This window comes from Octopus sinensis, linkage group LG8 (genome assembly GCF_006345805.1).
Source record: "Octopus sinensis linkage group LG8, ASM634580v1, whole genome shotgun sequence".
NCBI classification, from domain to species: Eukaryota; Metazoa; Mollusca; class Cephalopoda; order Octopoda; family Octopodidae; genus Octopus; species Octopus sinensis.
Genome location: NC_043004.1, coordinates 81,507,962 through 81,530,975, shown reverse-complemented (window position 1 = coordinate 81,530,975; position 23,014 = coordinate 81,507,962). Strand labels below are relative to the sequence as shown.

The 23,014-nt window shown below is 37.3% G+C and overlaps 2 protein-coding genes across 2 annotated transcripts in view; both read right to left on the bottom strand.

Moving 5' to 3' along the window:
* LOC115215085 (mitochondrial enolase superfamily member 1-like) overlaps positions 1 to 8,025 on the bottom strand; it is a 36,526-nt gene extending 28,501 nt beyond the window's left edge. The window contains exons 1-4 of the mRNA XM_029784245.2: positions 7,815 to 8,025; positions 3,998 to 4,100; positions 1,374 to 1,489; positions 518 to 604 (exon numbers count right to left, since the gene is read on the bottom strand). Of these exons, the coding sequence (XP_029640105.2) occupies positions 518 to 604; positions 1,374 to 1,489; positions 3,998 to 4,100; positions 7,815 to 7,895 (387 nt within the window). The 5' untranslated portion in view covers positions 7,896 to 8,025. The remainder of the gene's footprint in view (positions 1 to 517; positions 605 to 1,373; positions 1,490 to 3,997; positions 4,101 to 7,814) is intronic.
* A 7,683-nt stretch (positions 8,026 to 15,708) lies between these two features.
* The window catches only part of LOC115215014 (mitochondrial enolase superfamily member 1-like), a 32,676-nt gene continuing 25,370 nt past the window's right edge, over positions 15,709 to 23,014 (bottom strand). The window contains exons 12-16 of the mRNA XM_029784130.2: positions 22,372 to 22,506; positions 20,290 to 20,461; positions 19,296 to 19,389; positions 17,683 to 17,764; positions 15,709 to 16,068 (exon numbers count right to left, since the gene is read on the bottom strand). Coding sequence (XP_029639990.1) covers positions 15,961 to 16,068; positions 17,683 to 17,764; positions 19,296 to 19,389; positions 20,290 to 20,461; positions 22,372 to 22,506 — 591 coding nt within the window. The 3' untranslated portion in view covers positions 15,709 to 15,960. The remainder of the gene's footprint in view (positions 16,069 to 17,682; positions 17,765 to 19,295; positions 19,390 to 20,289; positions 20,462 to 22,371; positions 22,507 to 23,014) is intronic.

Here is a 23,014-nt window from a genome sequence, read left to right as displayed (position 1 = left end):
GGCTCCAAGTCTCACCCAGAGACCTCAAGAGACAACAGGTTGGAAGTTCATGTTGTTGTTATGCCTAGTGTGCCATATATTTGGGGGGGGGGGAGTTTTTGGTGTTGTACTAATGAATGTCTAAAAAAAAATATAATTTTTTTTTTTTAAACCGAAAATTATGTTTGTTTTAAACCTTGAGATTACATAGAAAGTATTTTGCGTAGGATATGAGCAGTTCCCATGAGCACTATCTTTTGAATTTCTGCCATTTTTGGGTTTCCTGGTATCTGAGTTAGGTAGCTATCAGCCCCTTTTGCTATCATTCCCAGGGCACCTATGACAACAGGTATTGTTTTAGTCTTCAGGTTCCACATTTTACTGATTTCTATTTCAAGATCTTTATATTTGCTCAGTTTTTGGTAGGTCTTGACAGATACATTTATATCGATTGAGACAGTCATATCAATGAGGAGGCATGTTCTTTGTTATTATTATTATTATTATTATTATTATTATTATTATTATTATGTCTTACCTTTCCTTCAATTTTGGCCCACAAGTCCCACAGAGCATTCACAATGGCAGCAGTTGCCAAGTGAATCACACCTTTTTCAGGACCAATCTGCAATGGAATGGTTTAAGTTAATATGCAATTCATTTCTTGTGTTCTTCAGGCAGTGAGAAACAATGTAGCTTTTAGATCACGGCTTACTAAACAGCTCCACCAGACCCATATAAATAAAATGGCAACAATAATCTTTTACCAAAAACCGTAAAATATATTAAATAAAATAAATAAATGCACCCTTTTAAAGCCTAGCCAGGCTCATGGGCCCAGTTTCCCAGTTTCTATAGCGTATGTATTCCCCAGCTGGACGGGACGCCAATCCATCGCAGCGCTACTCATTTTTGCCAGCTGAGTGGACAGGAGCAACGTGAAATGAAGTGTTTTGCTCAAGAACACAACGCATCGCCTGGTCCAGGAATCGAAACCACAATCTTTCGATCATGATGCTGACACCCTAAGCACAAGACCTCAAATCTGAGGGAAGGGATTAAGTCAATTACATCAGCCCCAGTGCATAACTAGTACTTATTTAATCGACCCCAAAAGGATGAAAGGCAAAGTTGACCTCAGTGGAATTTGAACTCAAAATGTAAAGACAGACGAAATACCTATTTCTTTACTGCCCGCAAGGGGCCAAACACAGAGGGCACAAACAAGGACAGACTAACAGATTAAGTCGATTACATCAACCCCCGTGCATAATTGGACTGTACAATTCATTTATAAAATTGGACTGTACAATTAATTTATGAAGTTCATTTAAAAGGAAAATTAATGGTTTGTAAACAGAAAAATAATATCTATTAATAAATAAAATACAGACCCATCGCATTTGGTCATCACTGGTCAATTGTCTCCAGAACATTCCAAAGTCTTTGTAAATATCTTTGATTTTGGTACCAACAACAAGTTTACTGAGAGACTTAACAGCACAACAGACTGGACAAAAAGTAGTAGAAATATCAGTGAACTATATAACATAATATCAAGAAAATCATTTTGTTTCATTTTGGGAGGGTCATTTAGCTGATAATAAATACATGTACTGGTTCTATTTCAGTTCTTTAAAATTTGTCAATTGGTTAACTATTTAACCACCTGATTAATTGATTGGTTGATTTCTTGTTCAGTTCATCACTCAATAAGCTATGTTTATCAAAGGTGACCTGGAGCAGAGACAGCATGTTGTTGATAAGGTCATGAATGGTGGCAAAAAGACTTTGACAGATCTTATTAATTGAGTGAATCATCAATTACTCAAACAATTAGTCAGTTAATTTGTTAAATAATTAACTAATTGACAAATATATGATAAAGAAGTGAAATGAAACCAGTGTGTGTGTATTTGTTCATTATTAACAGAATGACCTGCCTGCGGCACAATGAAATCTGCTTCAACACATAAGTTCACCTTGAGAATCTTATAAACGAAATACAATACCAAGTAAATGATAACTTATACAATTAATACAGTGAACTTTTTCCTGTTTCGTACTCAAATAACTGGAACCAAGAATAAATTTTTTTTTAATGTCTTTAGTCAAGAGAATTTTCACTAATTCATGCTAATTAATTAAATTCCAAATCATCATCATCATCATCGTTTAACGTCTGCTTTCCGTGCTAGCATGGGTTGGACGGTTCGACCAGGGTCTGGGAAGCCAGGAGGCTGCACCAGGCTCCAGTTTGATCTGGCAGTGTTTCTACAGCTGGATGCTCTTCCTGAGTAAATATATATATATACACATATATATAAAATTCAATTAGAGGCTTAGAGGTTATGCTAACTTCATGAAGGGATGGTGTCCTCCTAGGAAATATTGGTTCAATACCTAATATTTTGGGGGAATTGATTTCCTTAGAATAATAGGTTTATATATATATATAAAACCATGTATTTTATATTCATATAAAGGAAGAAAAAGAAAATGGAGATTGTGAAGTTAATAAATGTTCATTATCAACAACAAATTAATCATTATGCCTTACAGCTGTTTCAATTAATACTCAGTGAATTAATTAAATATTAGATTCATATGCCCTGAGCATTTCTTCAGAGGGAAAGAAATATACCCCAAGATGTTTTATATATATACTAGCAGCATAGCCCGGCGTTGCCCGGGTATGTAAGAGCCCCTAGTAGGCAACGACTAATCCCAATCTAGTCCTTTCCCTCTAGGGAACGAAGGCGCATGTGTAGGTTGCAATGTCTTCTCTTCACTCCCAAATAACTATCAAACAGCTATCGATAATTCAACCCAACCAATTCCTACCAGGAAGAAATTACATTCGAGACTTTACCCCCAACACCACCACTTCTGCTAATAGCTGCTGCAGCCGCAAGTTATTTGAATACTCTTTTTGTTTACACTTTCTTTATAACTACCACCCCAAACGTTTTACCTTAAATTTTTGATGTACCCTAAGGGTCCTCGGACGCTACTTGCAAACTCTTGGTTTATTATAAACCGCTTTTGTCGTGTGCATCAAAAAACCTTTTCCATTCGTTTGTTCAGTTTGGTCACTTTTGACTTTTTCGTTGTTGTCACTCACATTGCTGCCCGCTTTTTTGCCGTTTTTGTACATTTTTATACATTTTGGGATACTTACCCCACGTGTTCCGAGAGTTAAAAAGGTCGAGTTGCGCCCCTTAGACAGTCTGTAGAAAATGTGTTGCATATAAAAAGCTTAGATTCTCGACCCATGTCGAATTTATCGATTTTTTTTCAGAACTGGGGGAACTTTTCAAAATTTTCGCTGCGTTAGTTTTGAATTATGACATTGGGCTATGTGTGTGTCAAGTCTCATCAGAATCGGTTGAAAGCCGTGGTCAGGGTGAGGGTACAACCGGACAGACACACAGACAGACAAACTGCCGTTTATATATAGAGAGATATTTAGAAGGTTGTTTGTTGTGGTTGGTCAGAGAGTGACCATTGGTTTCACACCTATCATGCACTTAGCTGTATTTTTATTTCTTGCTATTTCTTTCATTTCTATTATGTTCTGTCATTGATGTATAAAGAGAGAGTTTTTCATGAGTTTTGTAAGGGGTTATGGTAATTTAAAAGGTGATGATCTGGAAAATTCAGTCATCTGGCCACCCTCTGGTCCTAGTTATGCCAGATGAAAAGGTGTTTGCAGACAACAACTTTTATCAGAGATGCCTTGAGGAAGCAAGAAGGTCACCCCACCATCAATAATAATATCATCATCATCCTTCAACCAACCTATGGCTGGTCGCAACTCCATTGACAATCCCTTTCCACACTACACAGTCCTGCATTGCTGTGTTCAGATCTCTAATATCTAGCCCTCAGTCCTGAGATCTAGTATCTGGAAATGTCAGTTTCCTGGAGAAAACACTTCCAGGGGAATGCCATAGGAGCAGGGATTAGATAACGTCTTTCTTTGCTCGATGACAACAACAATAATGTCTTCTCTTACCTATTTCATTTCCCCGTCCAACTGTGAAAGTAAAACCATGTCCCTCGTATTCGCCATCAGTCTTTAAAATGATGTAGCTGCAGGAATAATCAGGCTGCTTGTTCTGAAAAAAAAACATACAAAAATAATTAAATTTCATCATCATAATCATCATCAACATCATCATCATCATCATCATCATCGTCATCACCATCACCAACACCGCCGCCACCACCACCACCACCACCACCACCATCATCATCATCACCAGCATCACCACCACCACCACCACCACCACCACCACCACCACCATCATCATCATCATCATCATCATTAAGGTGGTGAGCTGGCAGAATCGTTACTATGCTGGATGGAATGCTTAGCAGTATTTCACCCATCATTACGTTCTGAGTTCAAATTTCACCGAAGTCGACTTTGCCTTTCATTCGGGGTCAATAAATTAAGTACCAGTTGCGTACTGGGATTGATCTAATCAACCGGTCCCTTTCCCCCAATATTTCAGGCCTTGTGCCTATAGTTGAAAGGATTATTATTATTACCTCCACCTTGTTTGTTTGTCCATAGACAAAATATCTCAAAATATCTCAAGATGCCCATCCTGCTTAAAAGGTCCCTGAATAAGGATTGTTTAAGGATGTTGAACAAAACACCCATATTTTCAAAGGTGAATTATCCAAACACCAAAGAATTCCTTTCAACACATGGCTGGGGTGCTCCCCCACTACTACTACTACTACTACTACTACTACTACCACCACCACCACCACCACCACCATTGAGTGAGAGATCAGTGCATGCCATCACGACCACATGTGTGCAACAAGGTGATCTCAAATCAAGATAAACAGTAATTTCGTTGATTGTCCTCTAATGATTTTCATGCACCAGCTGATGAAATTTCTCCCCATTTCCAGGCCTGACAATCGTGACTGGTATTCCAGATCGTTTATTGTCTTCCAGGGACATCCTTCTGCTTTTAAAATGCCTGCACCACTTGAAACGTTGTGTATGACCCATTGACTCATCACCGTAAGCTTGCTGAAGCATGCTCAATGTCTTCATAGCAGACTTCCCAAATTTAACACAAAATTTCATGTTAGCTCTTTGTTTCTGTCCATGACAAAATTGCAAACTACAGCAGACACAGGATAAAAAATTTCAGTTACTATGGCAACCAGCAGTAGCTTTCTTCAACTGAATACACATTGTTGTTAGGTTAAAATTACTTAAATATGACAACTTAAAACATGAAATAACTTCTAAAATACGAAATTTTGTCAAAAATACGAAATTTTGTCAAAAATGTTGAAAGTAAACCATGTTTAGCATGAGAAGTTACACCAGTATATGAAGTTTCAAATTTTGTTGTATTAAGGAAGGGTCATTTTGCCAGTTTAGCCAATAAAAACACATGCACTATATATTTGGTGTTACTTTGCTTCAGCGATATTTATTTTTTTACATTAATCTTAATCTTATTTCGGCCAGAGTTCTTTTGTCACACTCCTGTGACCGCATCAGTGGTCCTTTGCTTTCTTCTTTCTTGTTTGTGTGTCTCTCCTTACTAATTGTTCAAATTGTTCAAAAGTTTCAAATTGTTTAGTTAAAAAACAAATAATTAAAAAATCTATCACTGAAACTGAAGAAATCCAAATTTCACAACTTGTGAAGGAAATACAATGATGTCACTTGGTACACTGCCTCATAAAGGTTACTGTTAGCTTTCACTGTGCATGCAACCACATGCTGTTATCTGTTGGCATGCTAGGGAACTAGTCCAGGAACGTTTTGATGCTACATTGTAGAGCTATTCAAGTGCTCTAGTGTGGATTTTTATTTAAGGAAAAATGGGACATATGTTTTTCTGGAAAGTTATAGTAGGGACTTGGGGAAAACAGATTGGGAAACACTAATCTAGACTAACAGTGTTTGGCTGTTTGTCTAGCCCTATCTTACAAAATAAACACAAATTTGATTTAATTAGTGTAATTAATTTGTGCAATTTTCTAACCTGATATAAATATCATAGCACTTTGCTAATACCAAAATATGAGTTTTATAACTGAAGAATCCAAATCATAAAATTTCTTCAAAAATATAGATTTATCCAACATTTTTGTTTCTATTCTTTATTAACCCTTTCGAAACTAACCTGGCGGAAACTGCCTCTGGCTCTGTTGTACAAATGTCTTATTTTCAAAAGTTCTGAATTAGAATCTTCCACCAAACCTTAATCACAATTTATGTTCCTAACACTAGCTTAATGGTAATGAAGTTATTTTACTAAGTTCTTTGTTATACTTAAAATTAATTGAAAGAAACACACAAAATTTCAACAGAAATATGGTAACAAAAGGGTTAAGAAGAAAAACAATCAGCAGAAGACATAAGAGAAGGAGACCTCAGTGTGGTCACTTTATATGCTAGAAATAATAACCTAAATTTCCTTCAATCCACACCCTTCCAATTGCTTCTAATGTCTAACTGCCCAAATGTAGAGGTCTGTTTAACCCTTTTGATACCAACCTGGCTGAAACCACCTCTGGCTCTGTTGTACAAATGTCTTGTTTTCATAAGTTCTGAATTAAAATCTTCCATCAAAGCTTAGTCACAATTTATGTTCCTAACACTAGCTTAATGTTAATGTGGTTATTTTACTAAATTCTTTGTTATATTGAAAATTAATTGAAAGAAACACAGAGCATCTCAAAATAAGTATGGTAGTGAAAGGGTTAATGGAATAGATTACCATTTATTATTAATGGAATATATTTTATTAGTGTATTTGATGGTATAAAAAATGCATGGACATAGGCGCAAGAGTAGCTGTGTGGGAAGAAGCTTGCTTCCCAACCACATGGTTCTGGGTTCAGTCCCACTACATGACACCATGAACAAGTGTCTTCTACTATAGCCTCGGGCTGACCAAAGTCTTGTAAGTGGATTTGGTAGACAGAAACTGAAAGAAGCCTGTCATATATATATATATATAGATGTGTGTGTGTGTGTGTGTGTGTGTGTGTGTGCACGCATGTTTATCTCTCCGTCATTGATTGACATTGATTGGTTAAAGTTACCCAAATATAACAACTTTAACACAAAATAACTTCTAAAATACGAAATTTTGTCAAAAATGTTGAAAGTACTCAGCATGAGAAGTTACACCAGTATGTGAAGTCTCAAACTGTTTAGTTAAAAAAAAAATAATTAAAAAAATCTGTTTTTGAAACTGAAGAGATCCACAGTCGGTGTGTTTATGTCTCTGAAACTTAGCGGTTTGGCAAAAAGTGACCAATAAAATAAGCACTAGGCTTACAAAGAATAAATCCTGGGGTCGATTTGTTTCACTGTTTAATGCTCCATATTACAAAACATGCACATTCTGAGTCAACTTTGCCTTTCATCCTTTTGGGGTCAATAAATTAAGTACCAGTTACACACTGGGGTCGATGTAATCGACTTAATCCCTTGTCTGTCCTTGTTTGTCCCCTCTATGTTTAGCCTCTTGTGGGCAATAAAGAAATAAGAAAAAATTATTATTATTAAGGTAGTGAGCTGGCAAAGACGTTAGCACAGTGGGCAAAACTGACCAGTATTTCATTCACCTTTATATTCTGAGATCAAAAGAATTCTTTTTTTCAAATATAGAAATAATATTGGTTATTTCAGTGATTCCTTGTTGAATTCCAGAACAACAGAAGCTTTTCAATGAATATCAAATTAAGGAGACTGTTTAAAAAGATATTTCTATCAAAATAACATTTTAACGGAAGACTATGAAATATTTTCGTGGTGGAATACCAAATAAAACACTTACCATTGCATCGGAACCATGCATTCCAAGAGAAGTGGGGAACCTAACATCGTGTAAAGAATATCCAGTGATTGTTGCTTCCATTTTGCCTTCATATAAACTAAGACAACGATGTCTCGAACGGTCTTCTTGTCAAATTTATTCTCTAATATTCAGTGTGTGACCTAAATTGTGCTTCTATTTTTATAAAGATAATTTTACAAACGAAAATAATTATCTTGCATATCATTATCATTTATAACCCAAAGGTTAATTTTCATCCTTTGTCATGTGTTACAGTATTAATAACATCAATAACAAAAAAAAGGTGGCAAGATCTTAGCTGTGATTGGTTAATTATTGAAGTTGAAGGCCATTGATATTTTTCCATTTGGAGGAGATCACCAGGGGCTTTGTTAAAAGATGAGCTGTTTCTAGAGTTGTTGTTAGCTTTCCAACATGTTTTACCAACCTACAACAGAAGCTAGGGCTATATGTACCTTCCTGTTATCTTGCCATGTCTCTATGTCCATATATTTACATCATCATCATCATCATCATCATCATCATCATCATCATTTAACGTCCGTTCTCCATGCTAGCATGGGTTAGACGGTTTTGACTGAGGGCTGGCAACCAGAAGGCTGCACCAGACTCCAGTCTTGATCTTGCAGAGTTCTACAGCTGGATGCCCTTCCTAACGCCAACCACTCCGAGAATGTAGTGGGTGCTTTTTACGTGCCACCTGCACGGGGCCAGTCAGGCGGCACTGGCAATGACCTCGCTCAAATCTTTTTACACGAGCCACCGACACGGGTGCCAGTGAAGCGATGTTGGTAACAATCATGCTCGAATAATGTTTAATGTAAGGAAACAGCTATTGAGAAGTCTATGTTTACACATATATGTCTCTTCTTTAGGTTTTCTTTATAGTGTCATCACCTGTATTCACATGTACCATAGTTTAACTTAACAGTGTTTAGCTTGTAAAGAGAAAGAGCAAGAGAGAGAGAGAGATAGATAGGGAGATAGAGAGAAGAGTGTTGTTTATTAACAAGACTAAAACAAATTAAAACTATAAAAACATTCATCAAAAATGTATTTCTATAGTTTGTTGCGCACTGGGAGGGTCATCACGCCAATAATAAACATACCCATTGGTTTTCTTTCACTTCTTTATCTTTATTTGTCAATATTTCTAGTATCACTACCTGTATTCACATGTACCATAGTTTAACTTGACTGTGTTTAGCTTGTAAAGAGAAAGAGAGGGAGATAGAGAGAGAGGGAGATAGAGAGAGAGAGGGAGATAGAGAGAGAGGGAGAGAGAGAGGGAGAGGGAGATAGAGAGAAGGGTGTTGTTTATTAACAAAACTAAAACATATTAAAACTGTAAAAAACATTCATCAAAAATGTATTTCTATATTTTGTTGCATACTGGGAGGGTCATCATGCCAATAATAAACATACCCACTGGTTTTCTTTCACTTCTTTATCTTTATTTGTCAATATTTCTATAATTGTTAAGGTGGCAAGCATGTGGAACAAAGTGCTTAGCGGCGTTTCAGCCATCTTCACATTCTGAGTTCAAATTTTGCTTAGGTCGATTTTGCTTTTCACCCTTTCAGGGTTGACGAAAAAAGTACCATTCAAGTACCGGGGTTTATGTAATCTACTATCTCCCTCCCTCAATTTCAGGTCTTGTGCCTATCCTAGAAAGGATTATTATTATTATTATTATTATTATTATTATTATTATTATTATTATCATCATTATTATTATTAAGGCAGTGAGCTGGCAGAATTGTTAGCACGCCAGGCGAAATGTTTAGCAGTATTTTGCCCATCACTACGTCCTAAGTTCAAATTCCGCCAAGGTTGATTTTGCCTTTCATCCTTTCAGGGTTGTTACAATAAGTACCAGTTACGCACTTGGGTCAATGTAATCAACTTAATCCCCTCTCCCCAAGCTGCCCTTGTGGCAAAAATTTGAAATCATCATCATCATCATCATCATTATTATTATCATTATTATTATTATTATTATTATTATTATTATTATTATTATTATTATTATTATTATCATTATTATTATTATTATTATTATTCAGTAGTTTTATTTTTATAGCGTGCTTTCACTTCACTACCGAGCGCAGCTCTGTGTGCCTTGGGTATGTGCTGTGATTTGTTGTGATGCTCTGATGGTTATTGTATGGAAAGTGTTCTGCGTAGGATGTGTGCAGTGCCTAGTAGTGCAATTTTCTGTATGTTATATGTGTTTGTAAGTCCTGGTGTTTTTGTTATGTATTTGTCTGAATATTTTTTTATCATGCCTAATGCACCTACTATGATAGGAATTGTTTCTGTTTTCAGGTTCCACATTCTAGTTACCTCTATTCCAGGTCTTTGTATTTTGAGAGTTTCTCCATTTCTTTTAGAGACACGTTGTCATCTGCCGGTATTGATACATCAATTAGAAAGCATTTTTTTCTTCATGATCTCTGACAACTATATCTGGTCTGTTGGCCTTATTTCTCTATCTGTGTGTATCGGCATATCCCAGAGTATGGTTGCTTTCTCGTTTTCTGTGACCTTTTCTGGTGTGTGCCTATACCATCTTTTTTCTGTTGTTATTCCATAATGTTGGCATAGCTTCCAATGTATGTAGGTTCCAACTCTGTCATGTCTGTGAATATATTCCTTCTTAGCCAGGACTGGGCAGCTAGAGATAATATGATTTATTGTTTCTTGTCCATCTCCACATATTCTGCAGTTACTTGTAATATTTCTTTTCATTACATGTTTTTGGTAATTTCTGGTGGGGAGGCTTTGGTCTTGTGCTGCAATTAAAAATCCCTCTGTTTCTGCTTTGAGTCCTGAGCTTCTCAACCATTGCTGGGATTTTTCTTTGTCTATTTCTTTTGCGTTTAGTTTAGTGCAGTATTTACCATGAAGGGGCTTTTCTTGCCATCGTTTTATCATGGCTCGTTGCTGTTCTATTTTAGTTTGGATTTCATTTGTTTTATAGCTTTTGTTGTTTCTTCATCATCTTCTTCTTCTTCTTTGTGTTTATTAGGTGGTATGATTCTTGTTTGTATTTGTCAGCTTCCTTAAATACTGAGAACAGTTTTTTGTTTTGCTCATGTTTTGCTGCTATCTGGATCAGTTTTCCCTCCTTCTGAAGTAGGTATTTTTGCAGTCCTATGGTGGTTATTTTATAGTAGTTTTCCAGCTGTATAAGGCCTCTACCACCTTCTATACGTTGTATATATAGTCTTTCTATGTCAGATTTTGGGTGATGCATCCTAGATCCTGTCAGTATTTTTCTTGTTTTCCTATCTATTTTGGACAGTTCATTTTGTGTCCAGTTAAGGATATTGTAGCTGTAACTTATAACTGGGACAGCTAAAGTGTTGATACCTATATCTTGTTTTTAGCATTGAGCTCTGTTTTTAGTATTGATCTAACTCGTCTATAATATTCTTTTTTTATTTTCTCTTTCATTGTGTGTGTTGTGTCTTATCTAGTTCATGGATTCCTAAGTATTTGTAAGTTTGGCTTTGGTCTAATTCTTTTATTTCATTGGTTTTATCTAGTGTTATGTTGTTACTCTTAACTAGTTTTCCTCTTTTCATGGTTACTTGGTGCATTTTTCTAATCCAAATTTCATATCTATTCTTTGGTAAATCCATGAACTGTCTTTAATAGTGTTTCCAGCTGTTTGTCATTTGCAGCGTATAGTTTTAGGTCATCCATATATAAAAGGTGGCTGATCGTTTTGCCGTAACATTTATATCCGCATCCAGTTCTATTTAGCATATCAGATAGAGGTGACAGTGCCAAGCAGAAAAGGAGTGGAGAGAGCGTGTCTCCCTGGAATATTCCTCTTCTAATGGGGATGTCTTTGGTTTTCATGAGTCCCTCTTTTGTTTGGAGGTGTAGGACTGTTTGCCATCTATTCATAGAGTGCTCTATGAATTTTATGATTGTTGGTGCTACTTTGTTAATGGCTAGTGTTTCGAGGATCCATGTGTGGGGGATGCTATCAAACGCCTTTTTGTAGTCGATCCAGGCCATACTGAGGCCTTTCTTCTTTCTATTATTATTATTATTATTATTATTCAGTAGTTTTATTTTTATAGCGTGCTTTCACTTCACTACCGAGCGCAGCTCTGTGTGCCTTGGGTATGTGCTGTGATTTGTTGTGATGCTCTGATGGTTATTGTATGGAAAGTGTTCTGCGTAGGATGTGTGCAGTGCCTAGTAGTGCAATTTTCTGTATGTTATATGTGTTTGTAAGTCCTGGTGTTTTGTTATGTATTTGTCTGAATATTTTTTTATCATGCCTAATGCACCTACTATGATAGGAATTGTTTCTGTTTTCAGGTTCCACATTCTAGTTACCTCTATTTCCAGGTCTTTGTATTTTGAGAGTTTCTCCATTTCTTTTAGAGACACGTTGTCATCTGCCGGTATTGATACATCAATTAGAAAGCATTTTTTTCTTCATGATCTCTGACAACTATATCTGGTCTGTTGGCCTTAATTTCTCTATCTGTGTGTATCGGCATATCCCAGAGTATGGTTGCTTTCTCGTTTTCTGTGACCTTTTCTGGTGTGTGCCTATACCATCTTTTTTCTATTGTTATTCCATAATGTTGGCATAGCTTATTATTATTATTATTATTATTATTATTATTTATTATTATTATTCTATGTTTGACTTTTGCTTTACATTTGCACAAGGTGGCTCCAAGTCTCACCCAGAGACATCAAGAGACAACAAGTTGGAAGTTTGTGCTGGTGTTATGCCTAGGGTACCATATATTTGGTTTTGTACTTAGTGTTGTACTAGTGAATGCCTAAAAAACCATACGAAAATTATGTTTGTTTTTAAAACTTGAGATTACGTATTATTATTATTATTATTATTATTATTATTATTATTATTATTATTATTTGTTTTTATCTCTTGGTCTTAGGTGTTATGCCTGTCCATTCTGCTGGAAAGCAAGTCACATCATAAGACCTTAGGTATCCAGCACCTTTCTTAAGATTCTTGCTGTCCTTAATAAACTGGCCCTCTTCATAATAGACAAGTTTATATCACAACCAAAATGCTCCTTAAATTTTGCAAAATTTTGCTTATGGTGCCCAACATGTCAATGGCAAGTGGTACTACCTTTACATTCTAATAATCATTAAAATGCTGGACAAAATGCTTAGCAGTATTTTGTCTGTCTTTACATTCTGAATTAAAATTCCTCCAAGGTTGGCTTCGCCTTTCATCCTTTCGGGGTCAATAAATTAAGTACCAGTCGTTGATGTTACTGACTTTCCCCTTCCCCAAAATTTCAATCAAGGAAAGGCCCATCTGCTGGACCTGGATGTGAAGAAACCCTGCAGCATCTACTCATTCAATGTTTGAGGATTATTGACTGTGGAGTCCTGTTGAAAAACGGTTATCATATGTAGGATGGACCCAATTATCGACTGAGTCTATCAGGAAGATCACTCAGCCCACCTTCATTAACCAAGGAAGGGCAGGCAGTTTTCCTTTGCTCAGTGGAAAGAGTGGAAGAGTTTATGGAGATGGGTGAAAGCGAATGGGCTGAAAACAAACACTTTCTTCCTTTCTTTGGTCAAACCCTCATCAACATTTCCAAGGCCCACTTGTAAAGGAAGGTGAGGGCACAGCAGGAGGTGCTCTTCTTCAGCATCTCTCTCTATATATAAACGGCAAAATGTCTGTCTGTGTGTCCGTCCTTTATACAAATCCACAATTTTTCAGTTAGAGGGCTCGCACTTTCTATGGTCATTCAAAACCATCCAAGGATGGTCGTGCACATCTTTACATTTCCCCAGTCACCCCACAAAGCCATTAAAAAATCAATAGAAGTGACTTTTTTGTAAATTTTCTATCCAAAACCCAATCAAAATGCCTGAAACTTGGTACGCCAATTGAATGCCAGCTAGCTGTATGTGATTGGTTGGAGATTTGGACAGTACTCGCGTGTATGTGCGCACGCACGCAGCTGTATATGCATGCACTAGCACTATGACCCGGCGTTTCCAGGTCATAGTGCTAGTATTTATTAAAAGGGGGATGACAGGGGCTGGAGCATATGGTTCTGCTCTCAGCAAGCATTTATAGGTTGCTTGTGAATGAGAGAACAATAGCTAGATGAGGACTCTTGCTTCTGGTTGTTAAGGATGTCCTCGATCTGTAGGATTCTTTGAATGATCCTTAACTGGAGGTCCTTCTGTATGAAGAAGACATTGTTATCATCGGCACATAAAAGGCACAATTCGAGTGTGATCGTTACCAGCGTTGCCTTACTGGCACTTGTGCCCGTGCTGGTAGGGTGCCAAGAGCACCATCCGAGTGTGATCATTGCCAGAACAGCCAACTGGCTTCTGTGTCAGTGGCATGTAAAAGGGGCACCATTCGAGCGTGATCGTTACCAGCATTGCCTATGCTAGTAGGATACCGAGCATGATCGTTGCCAGAGCAGCCAACCGGCTTCCGTGCCAGTGGCACGTAAAAGGGCACCATTCGAGCATGATCATAACCAACATCGTCTTACTGGCACCTGTGTCGGTGGCATGTGTAAAAAGATTCAAGCGAGGTCATTGCCAGTATTGCCTGACTGGCCCCCGTGCCGGTGGCACATAAAAAGCACCCACTACACTCTTATAATGGTTGGTGTTAAGAAAGGCATCCAGCTGTAGAAAACTCAGCTGTAGAAAGCGGATGTTAAATAATGATGATGATGATGATGATTATTATTATCGTTGTTGAATGTCCACTTTTCTGTGTTTGCATGGGTCAGATGGGATTTGTTGAGGCAGATTTTCTGTGGCTGGATGCCTTTCCTGCCACCAACACTCACCTGATTCCAAGCAAGCTAATATTTCTTCATGGAAGACAGGAAATGAACAGCATTTCTCGTATGATGGTGATGCTCAATAACCATCATGACATGAGGTCAAAACAAGGGTGTACACACACACACACATGTACACACATACATGTATACGCACACACACATCTATATACACATATAGAATCTTGTCACAAGACTTTGTTCTACTTGATGCACTTGCCCAAGTTACCACATGGTTTGGAAGTGAGCTTCAGAGTGGTCTCTGAGACTTGATACAGTAAAAAGATAAAAAAAAATCAACAATTTGAGATATTGGATGTCAGAAAATGGAATTATTATATTATTTACATTTGACGGATATTTGTCCCCATCTTGTTTGTTGTTAACAGTGTTTCAGCTGATATACCCTCCAGCCTTCATCAGGTGTCTTGAGGAAATTTTGAACCTGGGTTCTCATTCCTAAGGTATTTTTCGTTGTTGTTGTTGTTGTTGTTGTTGTTGTTGTTGTTATTATTATTATTATTATTATTATTATTATTATTATTATTATTAATCAGGTCACTGCCTGGAATCGAACTCGGAATCTTGGGGCATATGGCATAGTGGTTAAGAGCGCAGGCTACTAACCCCAAGATTACGAGTTTGATTCCAGGCAGTGACCTAATTAATAATAATAATAATAATAATAATAATAATAATAATAATAATAATAATAATAATAATCGTAATAACATCAAAAAATATCTTAGGAATGAGAACCGAGGTTTGAAATTTTCCCAAGACACCTGATGAAGGCTGGAGAGTATATCAGCAGAAACGTTTTGTTATCAACAAACAAGATGAGGACAAATATCCGTCAAATGTAAATGATGTAAATAATGTACATAATTCCTTATCTCTTAAATATAGAACAATGGAATTATTATTAATAGACTATCTTTGATTGCAAGGGTGCATGATAACGGCTGATATGGATCTAACCAAAAATATAAGAAAACTGGGTTTTAATGAATATAATTCAGGGTGGGGTCTATGATTTAATATGGTAAAGGAATCAGGAAAAAAATTGTCGAAGATATTGGAACTTAGAATTATTGGTCAGTTTTTGGCAGATCTGAGAAGATGCCATTATGGTATTTATTTGGTAATTATCTTCCAAAATCATATATAATTAACATTCTCAAAATATTGATCAGCAATTAAAACAACAATTAAAAAAAAGAATCAAAGTCAATTTAGTTATTTCCTTCTTCCACTTATAAATTAATATCAAGTGAATTCTTTCATGGGGTAAAGAGGCCGTCCACAAATAGCTTTTTCCATTCACTTCCATTGGGGTACTCAAATTCTTTCAGGGAAGATTCCTTCATCTCAGAACTGTATCCTGGTTTCTGAAAGTCACAAAACAACAATACTGAAACATCTACCATTTCAGAAAATTAATTATGAATATTAAAATCTATTGGGTTGTCCAGAAAGTTCATGCCGATTTATAGTAGCTTACCTTCCAACTTATTTTAGAACATGGTTGAGTCCATAAAATAGGATTTGATTACACCTCCATTTAGAGCACAGTTTAAGCTATCTTTTCATGGAAGGTTTATGTTCCTGTAACCTGTGTTAATTCTGTAACCCTTTAAAATGGAAGATAAGAAAGTTCATTTTTGGCACTTGAAGCTTTGGGAACCAGACAAAAATTGCTGCAGCTCGGCTGGGATGTGTTACCCCACCCTTCATATTCACCAGATATTGCTCCTTTGGATTTCCACTTATTCAGGTCTCTGCAGAATAGTCTTAATGGTAAAAATTTCAATTCCTTGAATGACGTAAAAAGATACCTTGATGAATTCTTTGCCATGAAACCACCTCAATTGTGGGAAGAGGGTATTTTCAAGTTAAAGGAAAGATGGAAACGCATTGTGCAACAAAATGGTTCATATTTGGTTGATTAAAAATGTAATGGCAAGTATTTATTGACCTTTTCCTTTCCTTTAAAAATCGGCATGAACTTTCTGGACAACCCAATATTTACCAACACAAAGCGGCAATCCTATGTAGGACAATGTTACTACTTTTTAGCCCCAGAAAAACATCTTTTCCAGCTGGCTACCAACACATGATCTGAGTGCGTATACTATAAGCAAGGGAGTCTACTGTCCCCTTTCTGGTACGACTTCCACTTTGTGTTGGCAAATACAGTTTACTGTACAGTACTGTTACTATAAGGGGGACATTAGATTAAATAAAAAGACGGCGATGATAGTGGTAATGATGATAATGATGATGATGATTATCATCATTGAACATCCACATTTCATTTTGGCATGGGTTGGATGGTTTCACGAGATCTGATGGATACAAGGTCTGCATCATGTACCAATTTCTACTTTGGCATGACTTCTGCCAAACACTTTACAGAATGTACTGGTTGCTCTTGTTTGTATTTTCTTTGTGGCACCAGCACTTGTGGGGTCACCATACAGCCTACAAAACAAAGGTCCTCTTTGGCTGAGTGGGCTGCAGTAAAGAGAGAGGTGGATTTATGCTATGGGGCAAAAAGATTAAACTGTGAAAGAAGGGGCCAGAACAGAATAGGTTTCTTGCTGCAGAGTAACTACACAGCTACTTACATTATAGATGAGAGGGTGTAAGTGGCTTGGGTGGAACTGGAAAGAGATAAAAGCTGCGATGGTGAGGAATAAGAGTGAATGCTGAAGATATGGGGTGAGTTGAAGAAACAGCAGACAGGAGAACAGAGAATGAGAGATGGTTAGAAATAACAAATGGGAGAGAGGGTGAATATTATGTGTCAAGGGATGATAAGCATGGGCAGTTGGGAAGAGGGAAGAGTAGGTGACAACTGTAAAAAAACTGGGTATGGTTGAGGGTCCATCAAGAATACATGAGTTGGGGGGCAGGTAGGGGAGAGGAGGTAGTCTGTTGTACTTTATATATGAATGTGTGTGTGTGGGTATGACATATGAAAGCAAATTCTTCAAACTTACTAATGGAACTTGGTAGAAACCATTCTTTACTTGAACAGGATTCAAGAAATGTTCATGTAAATGACTTGCGTATTCTACAACACTGAAATAAGTAGAAATAGTATTTGATTAAGATCTGATTTTGTTTTTCCTGATGGTTATTTTCTGAATATTTGTCTTGTCACTAAAGTCAACGAGCTGGCCTGAATTGTTAGGCAAAATGCTTGGCAATATTTTGGCTGTCTTTACGTTCTGAGTTCAAATTCCACCTAGGACAACTTTGCCTTTCATTCTTTTAGAGTTGATAAAATAAGTACCAGTTGAGCACTGGGGGTCGATGTAATTAACTTAGCCCCTCCCCTAAAATTGCTAGCCCTGTGCCAAAATTTGAAATCAATATTTGTATATCACTGTTTTTTTTTTGTTTGTTTTTTTTTTGCAATTACAATTTACACAAAATGAAACAAATATGTGTAGAAACTTCTGAGTGTAAAATGTAAATTTTTCATATTTGCACAAAATTACCGATTTGTATGAGAGGGTGAGTTTAGTTTATGAAATCAAATAGGCATGGCTACAAGTGCAGGAATGGCTGTGTGGTAAGAAACTTGCTTCCCAACTACATGGTTCCAGGTTCAGTCCCACAGTGTGACACCTTGGGCAAGTGGTTCCTGGGCCAAATGCATCGTTGATATTACGAGCTGTTTCAGCAGCTTTATGGCCTAGCTTGAACTGGAATAAAAAAATTGTGCGAATTTGCATTTTGTCCATGTTGTATTCAACGTTCCGGAAAAAATGGCTTAATTATTCAAAAAGAAAAAGAGTAACACGATTAGATAGAGCGAAAAACAGGCTTTAAAATGATGTATAAAGACAAAATAATTTAATGAAAATTAATTTGAAAACACATCATATAAAACCAAAATTTAAAATTCTGCAAGAGCTTTCATGACAACCTAATATTTTTTTATAGAAAATAAGTTCCTAAATAATGAAGTGTATAAGCCCAAATAATTAATATATATACCATATATCATCATCATCATCATCACCATCGTTTAAAGTCCGCTTTCCAAGGAGGTCGCACCAGGCACCAATCTGATCTGGCAAGATTTCTACAGCTGGATGTTCTTCCTAATGCCAACCACTCCAAGAGTGTAGTAGGTGCTTTTTACATGCCACCAGCACAGGAGCCAGGCAGGTGGCACTGGCATTGGCCACAACTTCAATTTCCATTTCTGATTGTGATTTTGATATATATTATTTTTCTCACACACACACACACATACACGCATGCACGCACGCACGCGCACACACGCACACACGTACATATGCGTGCGCACATACATACACACACACACAATAATATAACAAGCAGAGAGTAGAAATGTTGGTATCATGTTTATTCCTTGGTTTGCAACTGTTTCCATAGCATTTTGGTGATGGATGACAAATCACTTAAGTTGGTAAACATAGAGAGCAGTAATACTCTCATAGCAATTATATAATGTTATATGATATCATATGATATCATGTAATGAAATACACAGTGTGTGTGTGTGTGCATGTGTGTAGTTATAGATATTCTTATTTTGTATTGCAGAAATGGAACTAAACAGAGAGAAGCAGATTACCTGAGTTTTCCCGAGACACAAACGTAATCAAACATTGAAAGATGTTGGACCAACTCACACAGACCAACACCACCAGCATGCGGACATACAGGAACTGTACAACGAGAGAGAAAAATACATAGAAGGTAAGAGAGCTGGAATATTTTTCTAGGGGTTTCTGTGAGTGAACAAAATATATAATTCATTCTTACAGATGCCAACTTAAAAATGACTGTCTCAATCTTATGTGAGGACCATGGACAGTGACTCTTTCTCCTGATGAAACAAAATTTTGTGAAATAATTTTAAGTTGTTGCCTGAAGATGACCTGGAGTAGAGAAGGTATGTCACTGAAGAGGTCATGAATGTCAACAAAAGGACTTTGGCAAACACAAACGATTGATTGATTAATCAAATGATCAATCTATCCTAAAGTCCAACCCCTCCTCAAAGCAGTAGGGTGGTGTAAACAGGCAGTGTCAGAGCTATGCTGTCGGGAACTTCGGTTCCTGGTAGGGCCACCCAAGGCGGATTGGTCTGGCACTGAGCGGTATTAGGGCCGCAGCCTGGCCAATGGGGCTCTGGTGAAAATTCCAAAAGGCGTCTGATTGGCAACAGGTGGCTTCAAGGTCGTTCTGTCCCTGCATCTGTGGAGATTCCACGGCAAACAGGTCGTTCTGTCACTCGGGATATGCATGCGGGATGTCGGGGACTGCTTGTGAATTCAATATTCCCACGAAACTTCTTCTATGAGAGAAGAATCCGGCTCAACCCACTCTGAACAAACGCCGTCATAAGTAAGTAAGTAAATGATCAATCAAGCAATTGATTAGCTACTTGGTTAAAAAGCCAGCCAATTTATGAATAATAAAGAAGTGAAACTGTGTGTGTGTGTATATTTATATTTGGCATAATGACCCTCCCAAGATGCCACAAAATCTATTTCAACTCAAGAGTTCATATCACAAACCTTGTAAACCAAATTCAAAGACTCGTTTATTCTAAGAATTCTTACCTTTGAACTTTGCTGCCATTAAAATGACTGCAAGGTTTTCATTTACTCCTCCAAGACGACAACTGTCTATTTGACAGAAATCCATGGCTTTTCCTTGTAAGAATTGTTTGAACATGATTCGATTCTGACATTGTTCTCCAGTGGCTATTCCAATCTTCAGTGGTCTGAGATTCTGGCAATTAAAAAAATAACAAAAGAAGAATAATTACATTATTTTGGCAAATGAATTACTATGGAAGAGTAGTTACCATAACAATCTGTTACATATATATTATATATGTTACATAAATATATATTATATATCATAGGTTATCTAAGAATCCGTAAGAAAATATAAGCACTCATACCTTTATCAATAGAGTAGGAATATTAATTAAAATGTATTTACTGACTCAGATTATCACCATTATTAAGTTTCCATGCAACTATACCTCACCTTTACATTCTTCATATTAAAAAACTTGCATATTGGTAAGTGAGTTTTTTTTAAATCTCCAATATAATTTTTATCCATATTATACACTACCTTCATGTTATAAAATGGATTACTCTACATTATCTTAATTTTCCTTTTTCACTGTGGTTTATTCTATACATTTTAATTTCCTTCTAAAACAACATTTCTCCGATACATACATATTGTATGTTATAGTAATGTGCAATATCATTAAATATGTATTGGTGAAAATTTAAAGTGACTTTATTGAGAAAGGTATTATGCCTAAAATTTCTCATATCTGTTGTCAAGGGAACAAGTCAAAATTAATTCTAATATTTTATTATTATAGATAAAATTTCAACAAAAATGCCAGCAGTACGTAAAATGTACCCACTACACTCTTAGAGTGGTTGCATTAGGAAGGACATCCAGCTGTAGAAATTTTGTCAGAACAGATTGGAGCCTGGTGCAGTCTCTTGGCTTGCCAGCTTGTAGTCAAACCAGCCAACCCATGCCAGCATAGAAAACGAATGTTAAACGCCGATGACGACGACAATAATGATGTTGACTATTATACATGTTTTTTACAAGTACACAAAGCAGTGTTTGTAGTTGTGGGTATAAGATTACTATAATAGTTTCCTTTAAGGTGGAAGCTGGCAGAATTGTTAGGACATCATCATCATCATCATCGTTTAACGTCCGTTTACCATGCTGGCATGAGTTGGATGGTTTGACTGAGGACTGGCAAACCAGATAGCTGCACCAGTCTCCAATCTTATCTGGATGCCCTTCTTAATGCCAACCACTCCGAGAGTGTAGTAAGTGCTTTTTACATGCCACCAACAGAGGTGCCAGTCAGGTGGCACTGACACTGAGTTGGATGGCGCTTTTACATGCTACTGGCAAGGGAGCCAGTCAGGGTCATTGACATTGACCATCCTTGAATGGTGCTTTTTACATGCCACCGGCATATAAGACCACTCTGCTGAATGTTTGGTGTTAGGAAAGGTATCATCATCATCATCCAGTGTTTTAAATCTGGGCTTTGTTCCTGTTCAATGGGGTGGCTGGATCTACCACAATGCCATAGCAACCAAAGTAGGCAGGTACAGCCGACCCCAACCTTTGGGCTGGCTGGTGTCCATTCTCCTTTGCTATCATGAGGCTTTTTTGGAGCTGGATTTTCTACAGGGAGCATGCCCTTGCTTATTCCCAACCTCAGTTTCTAGACATGAGTGGTCCCAAGACCAAAGCCCCTACCATGATTTTTAAGAAATATGGTGGTAAACTAGCTCAGGAAGGCAGGGACTCTACTCCCTGAGACTCCTCTCGGTGCCTCCCTACCTAAGCTGTAAAAATCCTGCCAAAACAGTCACAGAAGCCTGGTGCAAGCTTCTGCCCGGCCGGCTCTTGTGAAACCGTCCCACCCATGCCAGCATGGAAGGTGGATGTTAAACGACGACGACATTGATGATGATGATGATCAACATAAAGTTGAGTAAAATGCTGATAAAAATTTTGTCAGGTGTGCCAATGGTTCTGCTAATTATATAATTACTAGTAACTTAGTTTACCAATCAGAAGGATACAAAAGAATGATAGTATTTAGTTATGTGTAAGAATTTGTTATATAAACTTACTTGACCAATCAGAGCATGTCCAGCAATATCATCAGGACTTGTTGGTTCCTCAATCCACAGAGGTTTGTATTCGGCCAATTCTTTCATCCAATCAATTGCTTCTTGTACTTCCCATTTTTGATTGGCATCAACCATCTAAACACGGAAATTAGTACAGTAGAACCTCGCTGTACAAGCTAAGACTCGTGTGAATTTTTGTCTTGAAGTATGAGCATAAATCCACAGTACGAGCCCACATATCTAAGAATCCGTAAGAAAATATAAGCACTCATACCTTTATCAATAGAGTAGGAATATTAATTAAAATGTATTTACTGACTCAGATTATCACCTTGGACGACCTGGCCCAAAACCTAGGCTCATCAAGTTGTCTTTTACGGACCCCACTGAGGCAACCTCTTACCATCTGGCCTCAGTTAAAGCTGGGCGGGAAAATCGGACCACCTTCCGAACACGCCCAGGCTTACCGTCCGATGTACGTCCGAAGCTACGTGTAGTGGCTTCCCTGAATAGGAACTCAGCTCTACAGGAAAGCTTCAGTCTTCGGGAAGATGGACAAATCTGGAGATTTGTCAAGACTGCTGAAACGTGGAAGAGAGATACCAGCTGGTCTGAGTGCTCTCTACCCACAATAACTAAAAAG